This window comes from Triturus cristatus, chromosome 5_1 (assembly GCF_964204655.1).
Source record: "Triturus cristatus chromosome 5_1, aTriCri1.1, whole genome shotgun sequence".
NCBI classification, from domain to species: domain Eukaryota; kingdom Metazoa; phylum Chordata; class Amphibia; order Caudata; family Salamandridae; genus Triturus; species Triturus cristatus.
Genome location: NC_140587.1, coordinates 97,594,019 through 97,611,690, shown reverse-complemented (window position 1 = coordinate 97,611,690; position 17,672 = coordinate 97,594,019). Strand labels below are relative to the sequence as shown.

General features: G+C 53.2%; 1 protein-coding gene across 2 annotated transcripts in view; it reads left to right on the top strand.

Moving 5' to 3' along the window:
* MROH1 (maestro heat like repeat family member 1) overlaps positions 1–17,672 on the top strand; it is a 2,508,022-nt gene that overhangs the window by 2,429,702 nt on the left and 60,648 nt on the right. For both annotated transcript variants that reach the window (XM_085604508.1, XM_085604507.1), the window contains one exon: positions 12,639–12,704. In XM_085604508.1, the coding sequence (XP_085460634.1) occupies positions 12,639–12,704 (66 nt within the window). The remainder of the gene's footprint in view (positions 1–12,638; positions 12,705–17,672) is intronic.

Genomic DNA, 17,672 nt, shown 5'->3' with positions numbered 1-17,672 from the left:
ACCCACCAGAGCCAGTTATCACAGGACTGGGCAGATGAGCTGGGGGATGCCAGTGGACTTGATACCTCCCCTAACACTGGCTTCATCTCTCCTCCGACCGTGGCTTCGGAGGAAGGTGCTACCTTTTCTGTGGCGTTGCGTAAGGCAGCCAAAGCCCTCGGGCTGGAGCTCCCTACTATGGCCGTGAGGACTAACCTCCTCACTGAAGTGCTCCAACCGTCAGCAAGCCCCTCGGAGCCTCTGCTGCCGTTTAGCGAAGCACTGATGGACGTTCTTAAGGGCAGCTGGTCCAAGCCCTCCACAGTACCTCCTGTGGATCGGAACGTAGCCCGACGCCACCGCCCTGCTCCAGGCGACCCCAGTCTCAACACCCCACCCCGAGAGCCTGGTTATCCAGGCCTCTACTTCCCAAACCTCCTTCCCTTCCACTCCCCCGGATCGGGAATCCAAGAGACTGGAGCAGTTTGGCAAAAAGCTGTTCTCCTCCCTTAGTTTAGGGCTGCGGTCTATTAACACCGCTTGTCTCTTGGACCGTTACTCCGACTCTCTGTGGGATACGGTGGAGGACGTGCTGCCCCTGTGTCCGGAGGAGGCCCGGACATGGCTCTCCCAGGCTTTCGCCGACGGTGCGGGACGCAGCGCGGTATGCCATCCGATGTGGTTTGGACATGATGGACTCGCTTAGCAGTGCAATGTCCACCACGGTGGCGCTTCATCATCACACCTGGTTGCGGTCCACGTCTTTTTCCGGGGATGTCCAGAGCACCCTCATGGACATGCCCTTTGATGGCGATCGCCTCTTTGGCGCCAAAGCGGACAGTGCGCTGGAGCGTTGGGTCTCTTGGCCCGCGCCCGCAATCTTCCACTTTTTGCCCCTTTCGTGGCCAAGGAAGGGGCTCCCCCTCACGTCCGCCTAGCCGCAGAATCATCCTCCACGCGGTCGCGGACGTGGATTCCGCCGAGGCGGTACAGAGGGACAACGTGCCGGTCCATCCACACCCACCCCAGCAGCATCCGCCTCAAAGCCTTCCTAGTCCATGCTTTCAGGCCCATTCCACACCAGTGGGAGGCAGAGTTCGCCATCACCTGCTCCACTGGCGTACCATCACATCGGACAGGTGGGTGCTGCAAATCGTCCGAAGGGGCTACTCCCTCCCCTTCGAGACGACCCCTCCAGCCATGCATCTGAGTCCCTCCCAGAAGCTCCTCTTCATCGGAGCGGTTCTGGACTCGGCGCAGTTCCGGGCTTAACCTCCGGAGCAGCGGGTCTGGGATATTCAGGCTATGATTCCCATCCTTCAGCCTCCATCCCGGGTTTCGGTCAGGTTGGTGCTGCGGCTTCTGGGTCTGATGGCCTCTTGCATTCTGTTAGTGCATCACGCCAGGTGGCGAATGCGGGCTCTGCAGTGGGACCTGAAGTTTCAGTGGGCCCAGCATCGGGGCAACCTGTCCGACCATGTCTTGGTCTCGGAGGGCTCTGCAAAGCAGTTGCAGTGGTGGCTCACGGACCGCGATTGGGTCAGCGGCAGATCCCTCTCCCTACCCCAACCGGAGCACGTAGTAGTGACGGATGTGTCCCTCCTGGGATGGGGGAGGCGGAGATCAAAGGACTCTGGTCTCTGGCGGAGTCTCGGCTACATATCAACCTTTTGGAGCTGAGGGCGATCCGACCTGCACTGAAGGCATTCCTTCCCGTTGTCCGGGAAGTGTGGTGCAGGTGTTCACGGACAACACCACTGCCATGTGGTATTGCAACAAACAGGGCGGGGTGGGGTCGTGGACCCTTTGTCAGGAGGCTCTGCGCCTCTGGACATGGCTGTAACACCAGGGCGTCACCCTAGTGGTTCAACATCTGGCGGGCTCTCTGAACGCCAGAGCAGACGAACTCAGCCGCCGGTGCATGATGGATCACGAATGGCGTCTGAACTCCGAAGTGGCGCAAGGTCTCTTTCGGCAGTGGCGAGAGCCTTGGCTAGATCTATTCGCCACCGGGTAGAACGCTCAATGTCAGCAGTTCTGCGCATTGGAGTTTCCAAGGCAGCACTCGCTCGGGGACGCCTTTCGTCGCGAGTGGAGTTGCGGTTTGTTGTACGCCTTTCCGCCTATACCACTTCTGCCCAGAATGCTGAAGAAGATCAGGCGCGACCAGGCCCAAGTCATCTTGGTGGCTCCGGATTGAGCACGAAGGTACTGGTATCCCGAGCTACTCAGTCTGTCAATCGATCCCCATATGCGACTGCCTCTTAAGGAGGACCTTCTGTCACAGCAGCAGGGGACGGTCCTCCACCCGAACCTGTCCAGTCTCCACCTCCATGCGTGGAGATTGAGCGGCGACAGTTGATGCCATTTGACTTGCCTCCTGAAGTCTGCGATGTGATTCTGGCAGCCAGGCGTCCCTACACAAAAACGGTATACGCCTGCAGGTGGAACAAATTTGTGGCATGGTGCACAGCAAAGGCTGTGGATCCCCTTTCCGCCCCTCTTTCTGAGGTTCTCCTCTTTCTTCTTTCCATGGCCCAGCAGGGCTCTGCTCTGGGCACCCTAAAAGGTTATCTTTCTGCTATCTCTGCTTTCTTACGGCTTCCTGATCAGCCTTCTCTTTTCAAATCCCCTGTTGTTTCTTGTTTCTTCAAAGGCATTACTCACATGTTTCCTCAGTGGGATTTGAACCTTGTCTTGACATATCTGATGTGCGCTCCCTTTGATCCCCTTCATAATTGTCCCCTTCGTCTTCTGACTCTTAAGACTGCTTTCCTAGTAGCCATCACCTCGGCTAGACGGGTGAGAGAGCTCCAGGCTCTATCTTCTAAGCCTCCTTTTCTTTCTGTCCATCCGGACAAGGTTGTCCTCTGGACTTGTCCTTCCTTTCTTCCGAAAGTGGTGACTGCCTTTCACATCGGGCAGTCTGTCACGTTGCCCACCTTCTTTCCGCCTCGGCATCCTTCGAAAGAGGAAGAGGAGCTCCACTGTCTGGTCCCAAAACGGGCGCTGTCCTTTTATTTGGACCGCACCAAACAGTTCCGGGTGGACGACCAGCTCTTTGTTGGCTATGCGGGTGCTAAGAAGGGGCGGGCAGTACATAAGCGAACCATCTCGTGGTGGGTCGTATTGTGTATAAAAGCTTGTTACTCCTTGGCTAAAAAGGACCCTTCTGTAGGGCTGAGAGCCCATTCCACCTGGGCCACAGCAAGGACTACTGCCCTGGGCCGAGGAGTCCCCTTGCAGGACATCTGTCAGGCAGCAACGTGTGCCTCGCTGCACATGTTTGCCAAGCATTATTGCCTGGACAGCTAAGTCCGGAGAGACAGCTTCTTTGGCTGTTCTGTTCTCCAGGACTTCTGGTGTGATCTTGGTTCACAGACCCACCACCGGGGTTGGTATTGCAGGGGTATCTATTCTAAGGTGAGGAATCTAACTGTTTCTTTCAGATGAACAAGTTACTTACCTTCAGTAACGATGTATCTGTAAGAAACATTAGTTAGTTAGGTTCCTCACCGCCCCACCCATCCTCCCCGTTGCTGCAAACCGACCTCTAGGGTTAAGGTTATCCTTTTCAGGGCCCTGGACTTTTTGGCACCAGTGTCGGTCTCTTGCATGGCTCTGCGTTCCTGGCACGGAAAGCTGTATACAACAACTGACGTCAGCGCGCGAGGGCGGCGTCTAAGTACTCCGACGTCATTCCGGCGCCCAACGACGGACGCGGAGCCGCAGACAACGCCTAGCGACGTGCAATGGGTATTGCTGATGAAAAATCTTTCCGGATCCAGCCTGACGCCTGGGGATATTCTAAGGTGAGGAATCTAACTAACTAATGTTTCTTACAGATACATCGTTACCGAAGGTAAGTAACTTGTTCTTCATGCCTCCTACCACTCCTTTCCCCCCCCCCCCACCCCCTCCCCAGCCCCCCACCATTGCCAACCTGAGTGGGGAGTCCTGGACATTCGGGCTATGATCCTGCTGTTTCAGCCTCTGTCCTGAATCTCTGTGAGGATGATTCTGAAGCTGCTTTAACTTATTGCCTCCTACAGGTGAAACATGGCAGGTGGCAATATGCAGGGGCCTGCAGTGGGGTTTGAAGACCCAGTGGAGACAGTGTCAGGGATTCTGTCAAATTGCACCCAGATTTTGGAGGAGACTGCAGGCTACATTCAGCGGTGGCTGCTGGTTCACGGTTGGATCAGCAGCAGACCCCTCCCCTTACACCACCCACAGCTAGCTGTGGTGACCAATGCACTTATTCTGGATTGGGGAGGCCATTTGGGAGAGGTGGAGATCAGAGGCATCTGGTCTCTGGTGTAGGCCCGGCTCCATCAACAATGTGGAGTTGCAGACCTTCCACTTGACATTGAAAGCTTTCCTCCCATCCATCAAAGGGAGTCTATTGCAGGTGCTCACGGGCAAAACTACCGCCATGTACTACTGCAACAAGAAGGGGCAGGTGACGTCCTGGACCCCGTGTAAGGAGGCACTAGACTACTGCATGTAGCTAGAACACCAGGGGATTTTCCTGGTGATACACCACCTGGTGCAAACTCTAAACGCCAGAGAAGGCCTAGCCAATAACAATTGACAGTTGCACCCGGAAGTGGCATAAGGTATCTTCAGAGAATGAGGAGAACCTTGGCTCGATCTTTTCTGCACCTCCAAGTACATGCAATATCAGAACTTTTGCACACTGGAATTACCTTGACGGCTCTCTTTCAGATCAGCCCTCTTTATTTAAATCACCTGTTGTGATGAGTTTTTATAAAATGTTTGCAACTTAATGTTTCCGCCTACTTCTTTGATTAGTGACAACTGAATGTAGTCCTTGCATTTCTCATTTGCACTCCCTTTGAACCTCTACACAACTGTCCATTACAGCTTCTCATCCTCATGACAGTTTTCCTCATCGTCATAACATCCTCATGACATGTGATGAGCTGCAGGTTCCTGCTTTGAACCAATCGTACAGACCTTTCTTACAAGAAGTTGGTCCTGAGGATCCAGGCCTCCTTTTTTCCAAAAGCTGTGACTCCTTCTCACATTGAGCAAAACATTACTCTCCCAGCATTCTTCGCATCCTCCCTCAAAGGAGGAGGAAAGGGTCTATCAGTTGGATCCTAAAAGAGCTTTTAGCTTTTGCATCGATTGTACCAAAACCCATCGGGGGCGATCAAGTGTTTATTGGATTCACTTGAGCGAAAAAGGACAAGGTAGTGCAGAAGAGAACCATTGCTTGTTGGAATTTGCTCTGTATTAAAATCTGGTATATAATTGCCAAAAAGCTGCCCTGGAAGACTTTTAGGCTCATTCCACCAAAGCCAAGCCTGCTATCACTATGTTAGCACATGAAGTGCTTGTTCTAGATATTTGTAAGGCTGCTTTGTGGGCGTAGTACCATACATTCACAAAACAATACTGCCTGGACAGCGAAGTTTTTTGAGAGTGACAGTGTGCCCACACAGGCATGCAGGACTTTTTAGTTTGAGACACTTCAGACTTACCACCTGCAGGGTACTGCTTTGGTATCTACTCAAAAGGTGAGGAATCTGTGGTTAGAAGTATCCATCAGAAGAACACGTTACTTTCAGCAACTCTTTCTGGTTGGTACTCTCATCTAACCACAGATTCATCAAAAAACTTTCCCATTCTCCGTGTTCTGTAAACTGGCCTCTTTCTCCATCTAAAAAGGCCCACAAGTCTAGAGATCTGCACAGTGGTCACAGCCAATCTGTAAAAGAGCTCTGCATATGGGAGCACTGACAGCCTAGAAAACAAATGCTGCTGGTAAGCATGGGTGGCACTTAGGAGCAGCTTTGCGCAGCCCGTCTGGAACTAAACGACATCATTGTAGAGCTGCACGTTGCTACCTACCAGCAAGCAGGAATGCTGCTAAAGAGATTCTGAATATTAGTCTGATCCCTGGGGAATATTCAAATAGTGAAGAATTTACAGTTAGCTAGAGTATCCACAATATTGTGTCTACTACAATAAGATAATCATTTTAGCAAATCTTGAAACTATATTCCCAGCTTCCTAGTGTTAATCAGTGTTTATATTCATGATGAAAGGGGTTTTAGGATCCACTAACTAGCTCTGTGGGTTGTAGTCCATCGGAATTTCTGTCTCATATTGGTACATTGATTAAGTCTTTCGTGCCAGAGGGTCTAGCAAACCCTCTCTTGGGTCTTGTTGTAGAGATGAATTGCAGAATATTCAACATGTTGTAGTACAGGTATCCTCAGTCTAGTGCTTAGTAACAGTAAATTTCACTATCCACCTCCTGTTCAATTCGGGATACAGCTGTGATGTGGCCTTCTGCTACACTTATGGTGCACAACAAGCTCTCCTGCTAAGATCACACCTCCCAAAGTCCGTATTGCCCTCTGCCAAAGTCGGAAACAGCAGTTAACACCTTCTGCATAAAGTGTCAACAAATATGACCTGCCCACAGAACCGTGATGGGCCTGATTTGAAGGCAAGGCCACATAATATAGGGAATGGCAGTTAAAAGTTACTAATGCCCAGCAACATAAGGGCAGTAGATCTACTGGCAGCAGTCCCTGTTATCTCCTCACCCACTTAAATCTCCCAATAAACATATATTGCAGCTTAATCTGATAGAGACTTCTAGCTGCAGATTTCTTACCTTTGAATTTCCCATGGGTCATGCTGGATCCGGAAACTTTTCATGAGCAATTCCCCTGCACACCAGTAGGTTGGGTCGTTAGTCTCTGTGTGGTGTCATCTGAAAGAAACACGTTAGTTAGATTCCTCACCTTAGAATATCCCCAGGCGTCAGACTGGATCCGGATGATTTTTCGTCAGCAATACCCCTTGCGCGTCACTAGGCGTCGTCTGCGGCTCTGCGTCCGTCGTCGGCGTCGTGCGCCGGAATGACGTCGTCGGAGTACTTAGACGCCGCCCTCGCGCGCTGACGTCAGTTCTTTTTTCCGCGCCAGTAAGCGCAGATCCGGGAGAGCTACTCCTTTTAGTCTTTTTTGACTAACTTTTTTGATCCTTTTTGATCTTGTCTCGACTCCGGTGCCGGTAGGATGCCTGGTTTTAAAGCCTGTGCTGACTGCAACCGCTTGATGTCGGTTACGGACCATCACCGCCGGTGCCTTTACTGCTTGGGCCTCGACCACGACGTGGAGTCGTGTTCAGACTGCAAGGCCCTGACCTCGAAGGCTAGACGGGAGCGGTCCCGTAAGCTTCTCGAGCTTCGCCACTCGGCTCGGCGCCCCTCTCGATCCCGGTCCAGGAGGAGGTCCAAGGATCGGTCGCGGAGCCGCAGCCGACGTCACCATCGATCGTCTGGCTCCAAGTCTTCGGGTAAGTCGAAGCACTCCAAGAAGTCCAAGAGGCGACACCGCTCTTCGGACTCCCCTCGCCGGTCGCACGACTCGGCCGAGGGTCAGGGTGGTTCCACCCCCGCGGCTCCAGCAGAGCCGCAGGCGCCACGCAAGTCCCCATACCCGCCGGTCCCTGGGACTGACGCGACGCCGGTGGAAGTCAGTGCCTTCCTCTCGGCCATGAGGAACCTGGCTCCGCCGGCCCCGCGGACCCGACTAGGCAACCTTGCCTGCCTCCGGCCCCGGCGCCGTCGACTGCTCCGGCCTCGAGGCCGCAAGTGCCCGAGGGACCTGTTCCCGAGTCCCCGCCGACGCCGGTCGACCTCGTCACGCCTCCTCCGCCGGCGTCGACACCGGTACCACCTCCGACGCCGGCTCCGCTCGGCGTCGAGCCCCAGTTCAGCCCCGCTCCGGGCCCGGCGCCGTTACGGCGTCGATGGACGCCGCGTTCGGCGCCGCTGGAGACACATTATGTCTATCGCCCGGCTCCGATCCTTCCTCCTGCATACCAGGAATCGGATGACGGGGGCGAATGGGAGGGATCCGAGGATCCTATGGCCGCTCAGGCTCAGCTGTCACAGGACTGGGCAGATGAACTGGGGGAGGCCAGTGGTCTGGATACCTCTCCAGACACTGGATTCATCTCTCCTCCGACTGTGGCTTCGGAGGAGGGTGCTGCTTTCTCTGGTGCTGCGCAAGGCGGCCGCAGCCCTTGGGCTCGAGCTCCCTGCCGTGGCTGTGAGGACTAACGTTATCACTGAGGTGCTTCAGTCTGCAGCAAGCTCCACTGAGCCTCTGCTGCAATTCAATGAGGCCCTCATTGACGTTCTGCAGGGCACCTGGTCCAAGCCCTCCACAGTCCCTCCTGTGGACAGGAACGTCGCCAGGCGCCACCGCCCTGCTCCGGGCGACCCCAGTTTTCTGTCCCAACACCCTACCCCCGAGAGCCTGGTTATCCAGGCCTCTACCTCCTTCCCGACCGCCGCACCGGACCGAGATTCCAAGAGACTGGAACAGTTTGGCAAAAAGCTGTTCTCCTCCCTTAGTTTGGGCCTGCGGTCCTTGAACACCGCCTGTCTCTTGGACCGTTATTCCTACTCTCTGTGGGATACGGTGGAGGACGTGCTGCCCCTGTGTCCGGAGGAGGTCCAGACACGACTTACCCAGGCTTTGGCCGATGGGAGGGATGCGGCACGACATGCTATCCGATGTGGGCTTGACACTACGGACTCGCTGGGTAGGGCAATTTCTACCACGGTGGCGCTTCGACGTCACGCCTGGCTGCGGTCCACGTCCTTTTCGGGTTATGTCCAGAGCACCCTCATGGACATGCCCTTTGATGGCACTCGCCTTTTTGGCGAGAAAGCGGACAGTGCGCTGAATCGCTTTAAGGACTCCCGGGCTACGGCCAAGTCCTTGGGCCTCTCGGCCCCGCAGTCGCAAACTTCCGCCTTTCGCCCCTTTCGTGGCCAAGGAAGGGGTGCCTCCTCACGTACGCCTAGCCACCAGCCGCAGAACCAACCTGCGCGCGGACGTGGTTTCCGCCGAGGCGGTTCTGGAGGACGACACGGTCAGCCCACATCCACCCCGGCAGCATCTGCCTCAAAGCCTTCCTAGTCCGAGCTTTCAGGCCCATTCCTCGCCAGTGGGCGGCAGAGTTCGCCATCACCTGCTCCACTGGCGGTCCATCACATCGGACAGGTGGGTGCTGCAAATCGTCCGAAGGGGCTACTCCCTCCCCTTCGAGACGACCCCTCCAGCCATGCTACCGCAGCACCACCGTATCTCGGGGGATCATTTGAATCTTCTCCACGAGGAAGTTTCGGCCCTCTTGGCCAAGGGGGCCGTCGAGCGCGTTCCGAGCCCAGAAGTAGGTCGTGGTTGTTATTCCCACTACTTTCTGGTTCCCAAGAAGGGCAAAGGGGGCCTACGCCCTATCTTGGACCTCCGGAACGTCAATGCCTTCCTCCGGAAGGAAAGGTTCAAGATGTTAACTTTGGCTCAGGTTCTAGCTGCCCTAGACCCGGGAGACTGGATGGTAGCGTTGGACTTGCAGGACGCATATTTCCACATCCCCGTCCTGCCGGCCCACCGGCGTTACCTGCGGTTCACGGTGGGTCAAGAGCACTTTCAGTTTACCGTGCTCCCCTTCGGCCTCAGTAGTGCCCCTCGGGTGTTCACGAAAGTGATGGCGGTGGTCGCAGCTCATCTGCGCAGATCAGGGGTTCCAGTCTTCCCCTATCTCGACGACTGGTTGTTGAAAGCGGGCTCGCCCCAGGCAGTCGTCTCCCACCTCCAGACTACGGCGGATCTCCTGCATTTGCTGGGATTTTCCATCAACGTGCCGAAGTCACACCTGAGTCCCTCTCAGAAGCTCCTCTTCATCGGAGCGGTTCTCGATTCGGCGCAGTTCCGGGTCTATCCACCGGAACAGCGGGTCCGGGATATTCAGGCCCTGATTCCCATCTTTCGGCCTCTATCCTGGGTTTCGGTCAGGCTAGTGTTGCGGCTTCTGGGGCTGATGGCCTCCTGCATCCTACTAGTGCATCACGCCAGGCGGCGCATGCGGGCTCTGCAGTGGGACCTGAAGTTTCAGTGGGCCCAGCATCACGGCAACCTGTCCGACCATGTCTTGATCTCGGAGGGCACTGCACAGCAGTTGCAGTGGTGGCTCACGGACCGCGATTGGATCGAGGGCAAGAGCCTCTCCCTTCCCCAACCGGAGCATGTCGTAGTGACGGATGCGTCCCTCCTGGGATGGGGTGGCCATATGGGAGAGGCGGAGATCAGAGGCCTCTGGTCTCCGGCGGAGTCTCGCCTCCACATCAACCTGTTGGAGTTGAGAGCGATCCGACTTGCACTGAAAGCCTTCCTTCCCTCTGTCAGGGGAAGTGTCGTGCAGGTGTTCACGGACAACACCACCGCCATGTGGTATTGCAACAAACAGGGCGGGGTGGGGTCGTGGACCCTTTGTCAGGAGGCTCTGCGCCTCTGGACATGGCTGGAACACCAGGGCGTCACCCTAGTGGTTCAACATCTGGCGGGCTCTCTGAACGCCAGAGCAGACGAACTCAGCCGCCGGTGCATGATGGATCACGAATGGCGTCTGAACTCCGAAGTGGCGCAAGGTCTCTTTCAGCAGTGGGGAGAGCCTTGGTTAGATCTATTCGCCACAGAAGAGAACGCGCAATGTCAGCAGTTCTGCGCGTTGGACTTTCCAAGGCGGCACTCGCTCGTCGACGCTTTTCGTCACGAGTGGAGTTGCGGTCTGTTGTACGCCTTTCCGCCTATACCACTTCTGCCCAGAGTGCTGAAGAAGATCAGGCACGACCGGGCCCAAGTCATCTTGGTGGCTCCGGATTGGGCACGAAGGTACTGGTATCCCGAGCTACTCAGTATGTTGACCGATCCTCCGATACGTCTGCCCCTTCGGGAGGATCTTCTGTCGCAGCAGCAGGGGACGGTCCTCCACCCGAACCTATCCAGCCTCCACCTCCATGCGTGGAGATTGAGCGGCGGCAGTTGATGCCATTTGACTTGCCTCCTGAAGTCTGTGATATCATTCTGGCAGCCAGGCGTCCCTTCACAAAGACGGTATACGCCTGCCGGTGGAACAAATTTGTGGCATGGTGCACAGCAAAGGCTGTGGATCCCCTTTCCGCCCCTCTTTCTGAGGTTCTGCTCTTTCTTCTTTCTTTGGCCCGGCAGGGCTCTGCCCTGGGCACCTTGAAAGGTTATCTTGCTGCCATCTCTGCCTGTTTGTGGCTTCCTGATCAGCCTTCTCTTTTCAAGTCCCCTGTAGTTACACGCTTTCTAAAAGGCATTACTCACACGTTCCCTCCTGTCCCTTTTGTAATGCCTCAGTGGGACTTGAATCTTGTTCTCACATTTCTAATGTGCGCTCCCTTTGAGCCTCTTCATAATTGTCCTCTTCGTCTGCTGACGCTTAAGACTGCTTTTCTGGTAGCCATCACCTCGGCTAGACGGGTGAGTGAGCTCCAGGCTTTATCTTCAAAGCCTCCTTTTCTCTCTGTTCATCCGGACAAGGTTGTCCTTCGGCCTCGTCCCTCCTTTCTTCCGAAAGTGGTGACCCCCTTTCATCTTGGGCAGTCTGTCACCTTGCCCACCTTCTTTCCGCCTCCGCATCCTTCCAAAGAGGAAGAGAGGCTCCACCGTCTGGACCCAAAACGTGCGCTCTCCTTTTATCTGGACCGCACAAAGCAGTTCCGGGTGGACGACCAACTTTTTGTTGGATACGTGGGTGCTAAGAAGGGGAAAGCTGTGCACAAACGGACCATCTCTTGGTGGGTCGTTTTGTGCATCAAAATTTGTTATTCCTTGGCAAAAAAGGACCGATTCTACTCGGGCCACAGCAGCTACTACTGCTTTGGGACGTGGTGTCCCTTTGCAGGACATCTGTCAGGCGGCTACGTGGGCTTCGCTACACACGTTTGCCAGGCATTATTGCCTTGACAGCCAAGTCCGGAGGGATGGCTTCTTTGGCCGTTCTGTCCTCCAGGACTTTCTGGTGTGATCTTGGTTCGCAGACCCACCACCGGGGATGGTATTGCTTGGGTATCTATTCTAAGGTGAGGAATCTAACTAACGTGTTTCTTTCAGATGAACAAGTTACTTACCTTCGGTAACGATGTATCTGTAAGAAACATTAGTTAGTTAGATTCCTCACCGACCCACCCATCCTCCCCGTTCTGCGAACTGACATCTAGGGTTAAGGTTATCCTTTTCAGGCCCCTAGATTTTATTTTTGGCACCAGTGTCGGTCTTTGCATGGCTCTGCGTTCTGGCGCGGAAAGCTATGTACAAGAACTGACGTCAGCGCGCGAGGGCAGCGTCTAAGTACTCCGACGACGTCATTCCGGCGCACGACGCCGACGACGGACGCGGAGCCGCGGACGACGCCTAGCGACGCGCAAGGGGTATTGCTGACGAAAAATCTTCCGGATCCAGTCTGACGCCTGGGGATATTCTAAGGTGAGGAATCTAACTAACTAATGTTTCTTACAGATACATCGTTACCGAAGGTAAGTAACTTGTTCTTCAGGGCCAAAAGTGAAGTGCACGGTGTCCATATAGGCACCACCCCAGTGCACTGACATCAGGTAAGGAGTCTGCTAGATAGTCTCTACCAGCTAATGTGTTACTGAAGGTAAGTAACTTGTTCTTTAGTGCCAGTATACTAAGCATTGTGATCAACTGAGACAATCTCTGCTTTCATTTCACCCTGCTAATAATGTTGATGTTGTAAATATGTAATAATTCTGTTTATATTTACTACAGGCTTTCTGGTATTGCACATGAAGCAGGAGCACTGTAAGCAAGTGGATCTAGACCACCTACTTTCTTGTGAGTAAAAGAACATGCTTCAAAAAGGAACATGTCAACACATATACAATCTTGTTAATATATTTGAGCTATAAGGGGCCAGTTGGAAGAATATTTTGCATGTCTCAATAAGTTAGTTACAGCCTAGTTACGTTACAATTTGAATTTTTAGTGTGCTGTTGTGGTGTTTTCTGTGTGATTGACTAGCTTCATCTTGTGAATATTCCACTAACATTTTTACATCTCTGCATCAGTTCCTGTTGGTCTAATTTGTTATTTGTCATTCCCAGCATTTTGAACAGCCACGCGGTCTCAATAGGGAGCCGAACTAAAATTATAAAAACAAATGGTATTGAGATAGCTACGAAACTATGGCTGATTCACAAATAGCATTTCATAGTTCATTTTATAGAACTACAAAGCGTACTGCAAGAAGTATGTATCCTTTACTTATGTGTGTGGAGTTTGCACCCAGACTGCAGTGTCCCCGCACACGCAAGTATAGGTTTTAGTAGCAAATGTATGAGGGACACGTGTGGGAAGGAAACGGAGCAAGCTTACTCCTATAGGAAATGGGATTAGTGAGGGGTTTATGGAGTGGCATCACTCACTCACACAAAGAGTAAGCCAATTGCTTTACTCTGGAGTGGAGACATGTAATTGTACTTTCACAGTAAGTTTACACTCTGAGTTTTTGAATACCAAAAGTAGTAAACTTACTCGAAAGTGTAAGTTACCTTTGTGAATCTGGCTCTACGATAATGAGATTTACAGAGAACTTCATAAAAAATATGATTGTACTAAATACTGTTTCCTCTGCAGACTGATTTGATTCGAGGTTCCCAGGAACCTTTTAACACAAAGTTATGGTCCCCAGGCACTACTTAACACAAATAGTGCCTCATAATGCTGAAAGCTATGATATACCAGTGTGGCCATGTCGCACTGTCCCTTCATTTTCTTTTGTTATTTTTATTGTTGTTTTCTATTATCCATAACAGCAATATGTGATATCGCATTATACTTTTTTCCATGTACATTACACGTATAACAAATCTGCAATCAATGTTAGTCAAGTAAAGCAGCACAGTCCATAGATTAACTTATCCAAAAACATAGATTGTATCATATAAAGTGAGACTAAACAATCGCCTTCATCCTCCCCCGTTGCATTAACTCTACAGTATCCTCCGCTCTTTGCATTCTTTATCCCACTGTCATTGCATTATCTCGAGTGTCATTCGTAGATAAATATATATATAGTTAACTAACAACTTAAACTTCCACAGGTTGCATCATTAAACGAAGGCATCCCCTATATACATACAGTGCGCATATGTACAGTGTCATATACAATATTTATCCCTGGTCAAGATCTTATCCCCTCCCACTGAAGTGCAGCTAATATGGCATTAGCCGTCCCATCCTGCGCTCATCCCTTGTCCAGCCCTAACCTTGCTGCATGGATAAGCTGTCAAGGTCTAGTTGCACTTTGAGCTGCAATGTCGTGCGAATTGTGCCCCAACGTTCTGAAAGCAGAAACTTCCGCAGACCCAGAGTATCCTCTCTCCTAAGGGACGTACCCTTGGCTACCGCCCAGTTCAGCATTGAACTGGCCCATGCCAAAAAGGCAGGAGTCTCTCCTGCCTTCCAACGCCTCGTGATGAGTCTTTCAGCCACCGCATAGCCAAAATCAATAAACCTATTTGTGGCCCTTTGTGTTTTCCCCCGGGGAAACAGTCCCAATAAACATGACTCCCAGGAGCGTGGAAGTTGCCTATCAGTGCACCCCTCCAGGTGCTCAATCACTGCATCCCAAAATTGTTGAAGCTTATGGCAGGACCAGAGCATATGTACAATGTCCGCATTCAAAAGAGCACACCGAGGACAATGAGAGTCTAGTCTATGGAAATAACGATTGAATTTCTCCGGAGTGAGATATGCACGATGCACTATTTAATATTGTATCATTTGGAACCTCGCATTCCGCAGGACTTGTGTGGGACTCTAATACAAAATTCCATTCTACCTCCGTGAATGAACCATCCAGATCCTGTTCCCATTTCTCCCACAGTGGGGCTATCTCTATTGCGGTATACTGCCTCAGGGCATCCGCAAACCAATGAATTAAGTGACTACCGTTCCCCATTACATGAATGTATTGAACTATCATGTTTGTTTGAGGTTCCTGCGAAATATCACCCCATTGGCCGCGTAATACCCTGATCCAGGAAGTGTGTAGAAGAAAGTGTCCCGGATGGATACCCTCCTCCTGCACCAGAGCGTTGAAAGGTATCAGTCCATCATCATTGTATAAATCCCCAAGTGTGTGTATTCCCGCCGCATGCCATTCCACCAAGTCAGTAGGGGTGGTATAACATGTACCCCTGGGCAGCCCCATCAGAGGCAGCACTGACGTATACAGCTTCACGTGTCTAGTAAGTAATAATGCCCTGCGGTAGCATCTATAAGTTACTTGTGGTACTTGTTTAAGAGGTTTATTATGCCTGTGGCAGGGATGAAAGACCAATAGGACGGTGTGTATTGTCATGGGTACCCCCCTTCCAGTGTCCGGTAGGTGCCTACCTTCTGCCCACCGGGCCACCCACTGCAACTAGGATGCAAGGAAATAGTGTTCCAGGTTCGGCACCGAAAGCCCTCCCTGCCCCGTTGGGAGGTACAGCTTCGTAAGAGCCACTCTGCACTGAGATGTATTCCGTATAAGTCCCCGTATCATAGGTTCTAAAGGCTTAAAGAAAGAGGATGTCAAATATACTGGCAGATTTGCGAAATAATATAAAAGGCAGGGAAGCACCAACATCTTAACTGAGGAGACCCTACCGGTTACTGAGATGGCCAACGTTTTCCAGAAGCTCATCTGTGCAGATAGTGCTGTGAGTGCTCTGGTGTGATTACCGTCCAAGAGGTCTTGGTCACTATGATATATCCGGATACCCAGATATCAGAACACCGAAGGCTGCCACTCTGACTGTCACCAATAGCAAACCTTGGGTCGGGCGTAGTAGGTTCGCACTGTCCCTTCATTTTCTGTTTTTGTACTCTCATCTCAGAATTCCATAATCTAGTGTGAATCTTGTCCACCCATCCATGTTTAAATTTTACATCTGAAAGAAACACGTTAGTTAGATTCCTTACCTTAGAATATCCCCAGGCGCCAGGCTGGATCCAGAAAGATTTTTCGTCAGCAGTACCCTTGCGCGTCAGTAGGCGTCATCTGCGACTCCGCGTCCGTCGTGATCGCCGGGATGGTGTCGTCGGAGTACTTAGACGCCACCCTCGCGTGCTGACGCCAGTTCTTCGTTTCTCCACGCCAGTGTGCGCAGATCCGGGAAGAGCGTACCCTTAGTCATTTTTTGACTACATTTTGGACATTTTTGTCTATCTTTTTCGAGTCGACTTCGACTCCTGGTGCCGGTAGGGATGCCCGGGTTCAAGCCGTGTGACGTCTGTCACCGACTGATGTCAGTTACCGACCCCCACCATCGGTCTCTCTACTTTCTTGGGGCTGACCACGATGACAAGTCGTGCCCCGACTGCCGGTCCTTGACCTCGAAGCCTAGGCGGGAGCGGTCCTGCAAGCTCCTCGAGATCTGGCAGTCGGCTCCGCGCCGCTCGAGGAGGAAGTCTAGGGAACGGTCGCGGAGCCGCAGTCATTAGCGCTCGTCGGGATCCAAGTCCTCACACTCAGGTGAGTCGAGGCATGGTAAAAAGAAGTCGAAGAAGCGACATCGCTCTTCTGACTTCCCTCGCCAGTCGCGCGACTCGACCGAGGGTTCGGGTGGCACCACCCGCGCAGCTCCGCCGGAGCTGCAGGAGTCGCATCAGGCCCCACACCCTCCGGTCCCTGGACCTCATGCAACTCCGGGCGAGATTCGAGACTTACATGAGGAGTCTCTTTCCGCCGTCGAGGCCTGCCGGCGTGCCTCCGGGCCCCGCAGGTCTGACTGAGGGTCCTAGCGAGCCGGCGGCTTCGTCGCCATCATCGACTTCGGTTCCAATGCCGCAGGTCCCCGTGGGATCTAGGCCTGGATCCCGGTCGACGCCAGTTGACCTCACGACTCCTCCGCTGGCACCGACCCCCATGGTGACACTCCCGGCACCGTTCTCGGACAGTGCCGTCCCTAGTTTCATCCCCGGTCCGGGTCCGGCGTTGCCGCTCGGCGCCGTCTCTGGCGTCGATGGGTGAGCATTTCATCTATGACCCGGCTCCGTCCTTTCTGCTTGTTCACCAGGAGACGGATGAAGGGGAGGACTGGGAGGGGTCTGAGGACCCTCTGGCACAGCAGTGCCAGTTAAGTCAGGACTGGACAGGCGAGCTGGGGGATACCAGTGGTCTAGACACTTAGCCTGACACTGGTTTCATCTCTCCTCCTTCCGTGGCTACGGAGGAGGGTGCAATTTATGCTGTGGTGCTGCACAGGGCGGCCCAGGCCTTACACCTGGAGCTCCCTGCAGTGGCCGTGAGCACTAACCTCCTCACTGAGGTGCTTCAACCGCCAGTAAGCTCTTCGGAGCCTCTGCTGCAGTTTAATGAGGCCCTCACCGACGTTCTGATGGGCACTTGGTCCAAGCCCTCTGCAGTCTCTCCTGTGGATCGGAATGTGGCCCGGCGCCACCGCCCAGCTCCGGGCGACCCCAGCTTTCTGTCTGTACACCCCACCCCTGAGAGTCTGGTTATCCAGGCCTCCACATCCCAAACCGCCTTCCCGTCCGCACCTCTGGATCGGGAATCCAAAAGGTTGGAGCAGTTTGGCAAGAAACTGTTTTCCTCCCTCAGTCTGGGATTGCGGTCCATTAATACTGCGTGCCTTTTGGACCATTGAACCCACTCTTTGTGGGATACGGTGGTGGACGTGCTGCCCCAGTGTCCAGAGGAGGCCAGGACATGGCTTGGCCAGGCTCTTGCTGAGGGGCGTGATGCAGCACGGTATTCCATCCGATGTGGACTTGACACCAGTACTCACAATA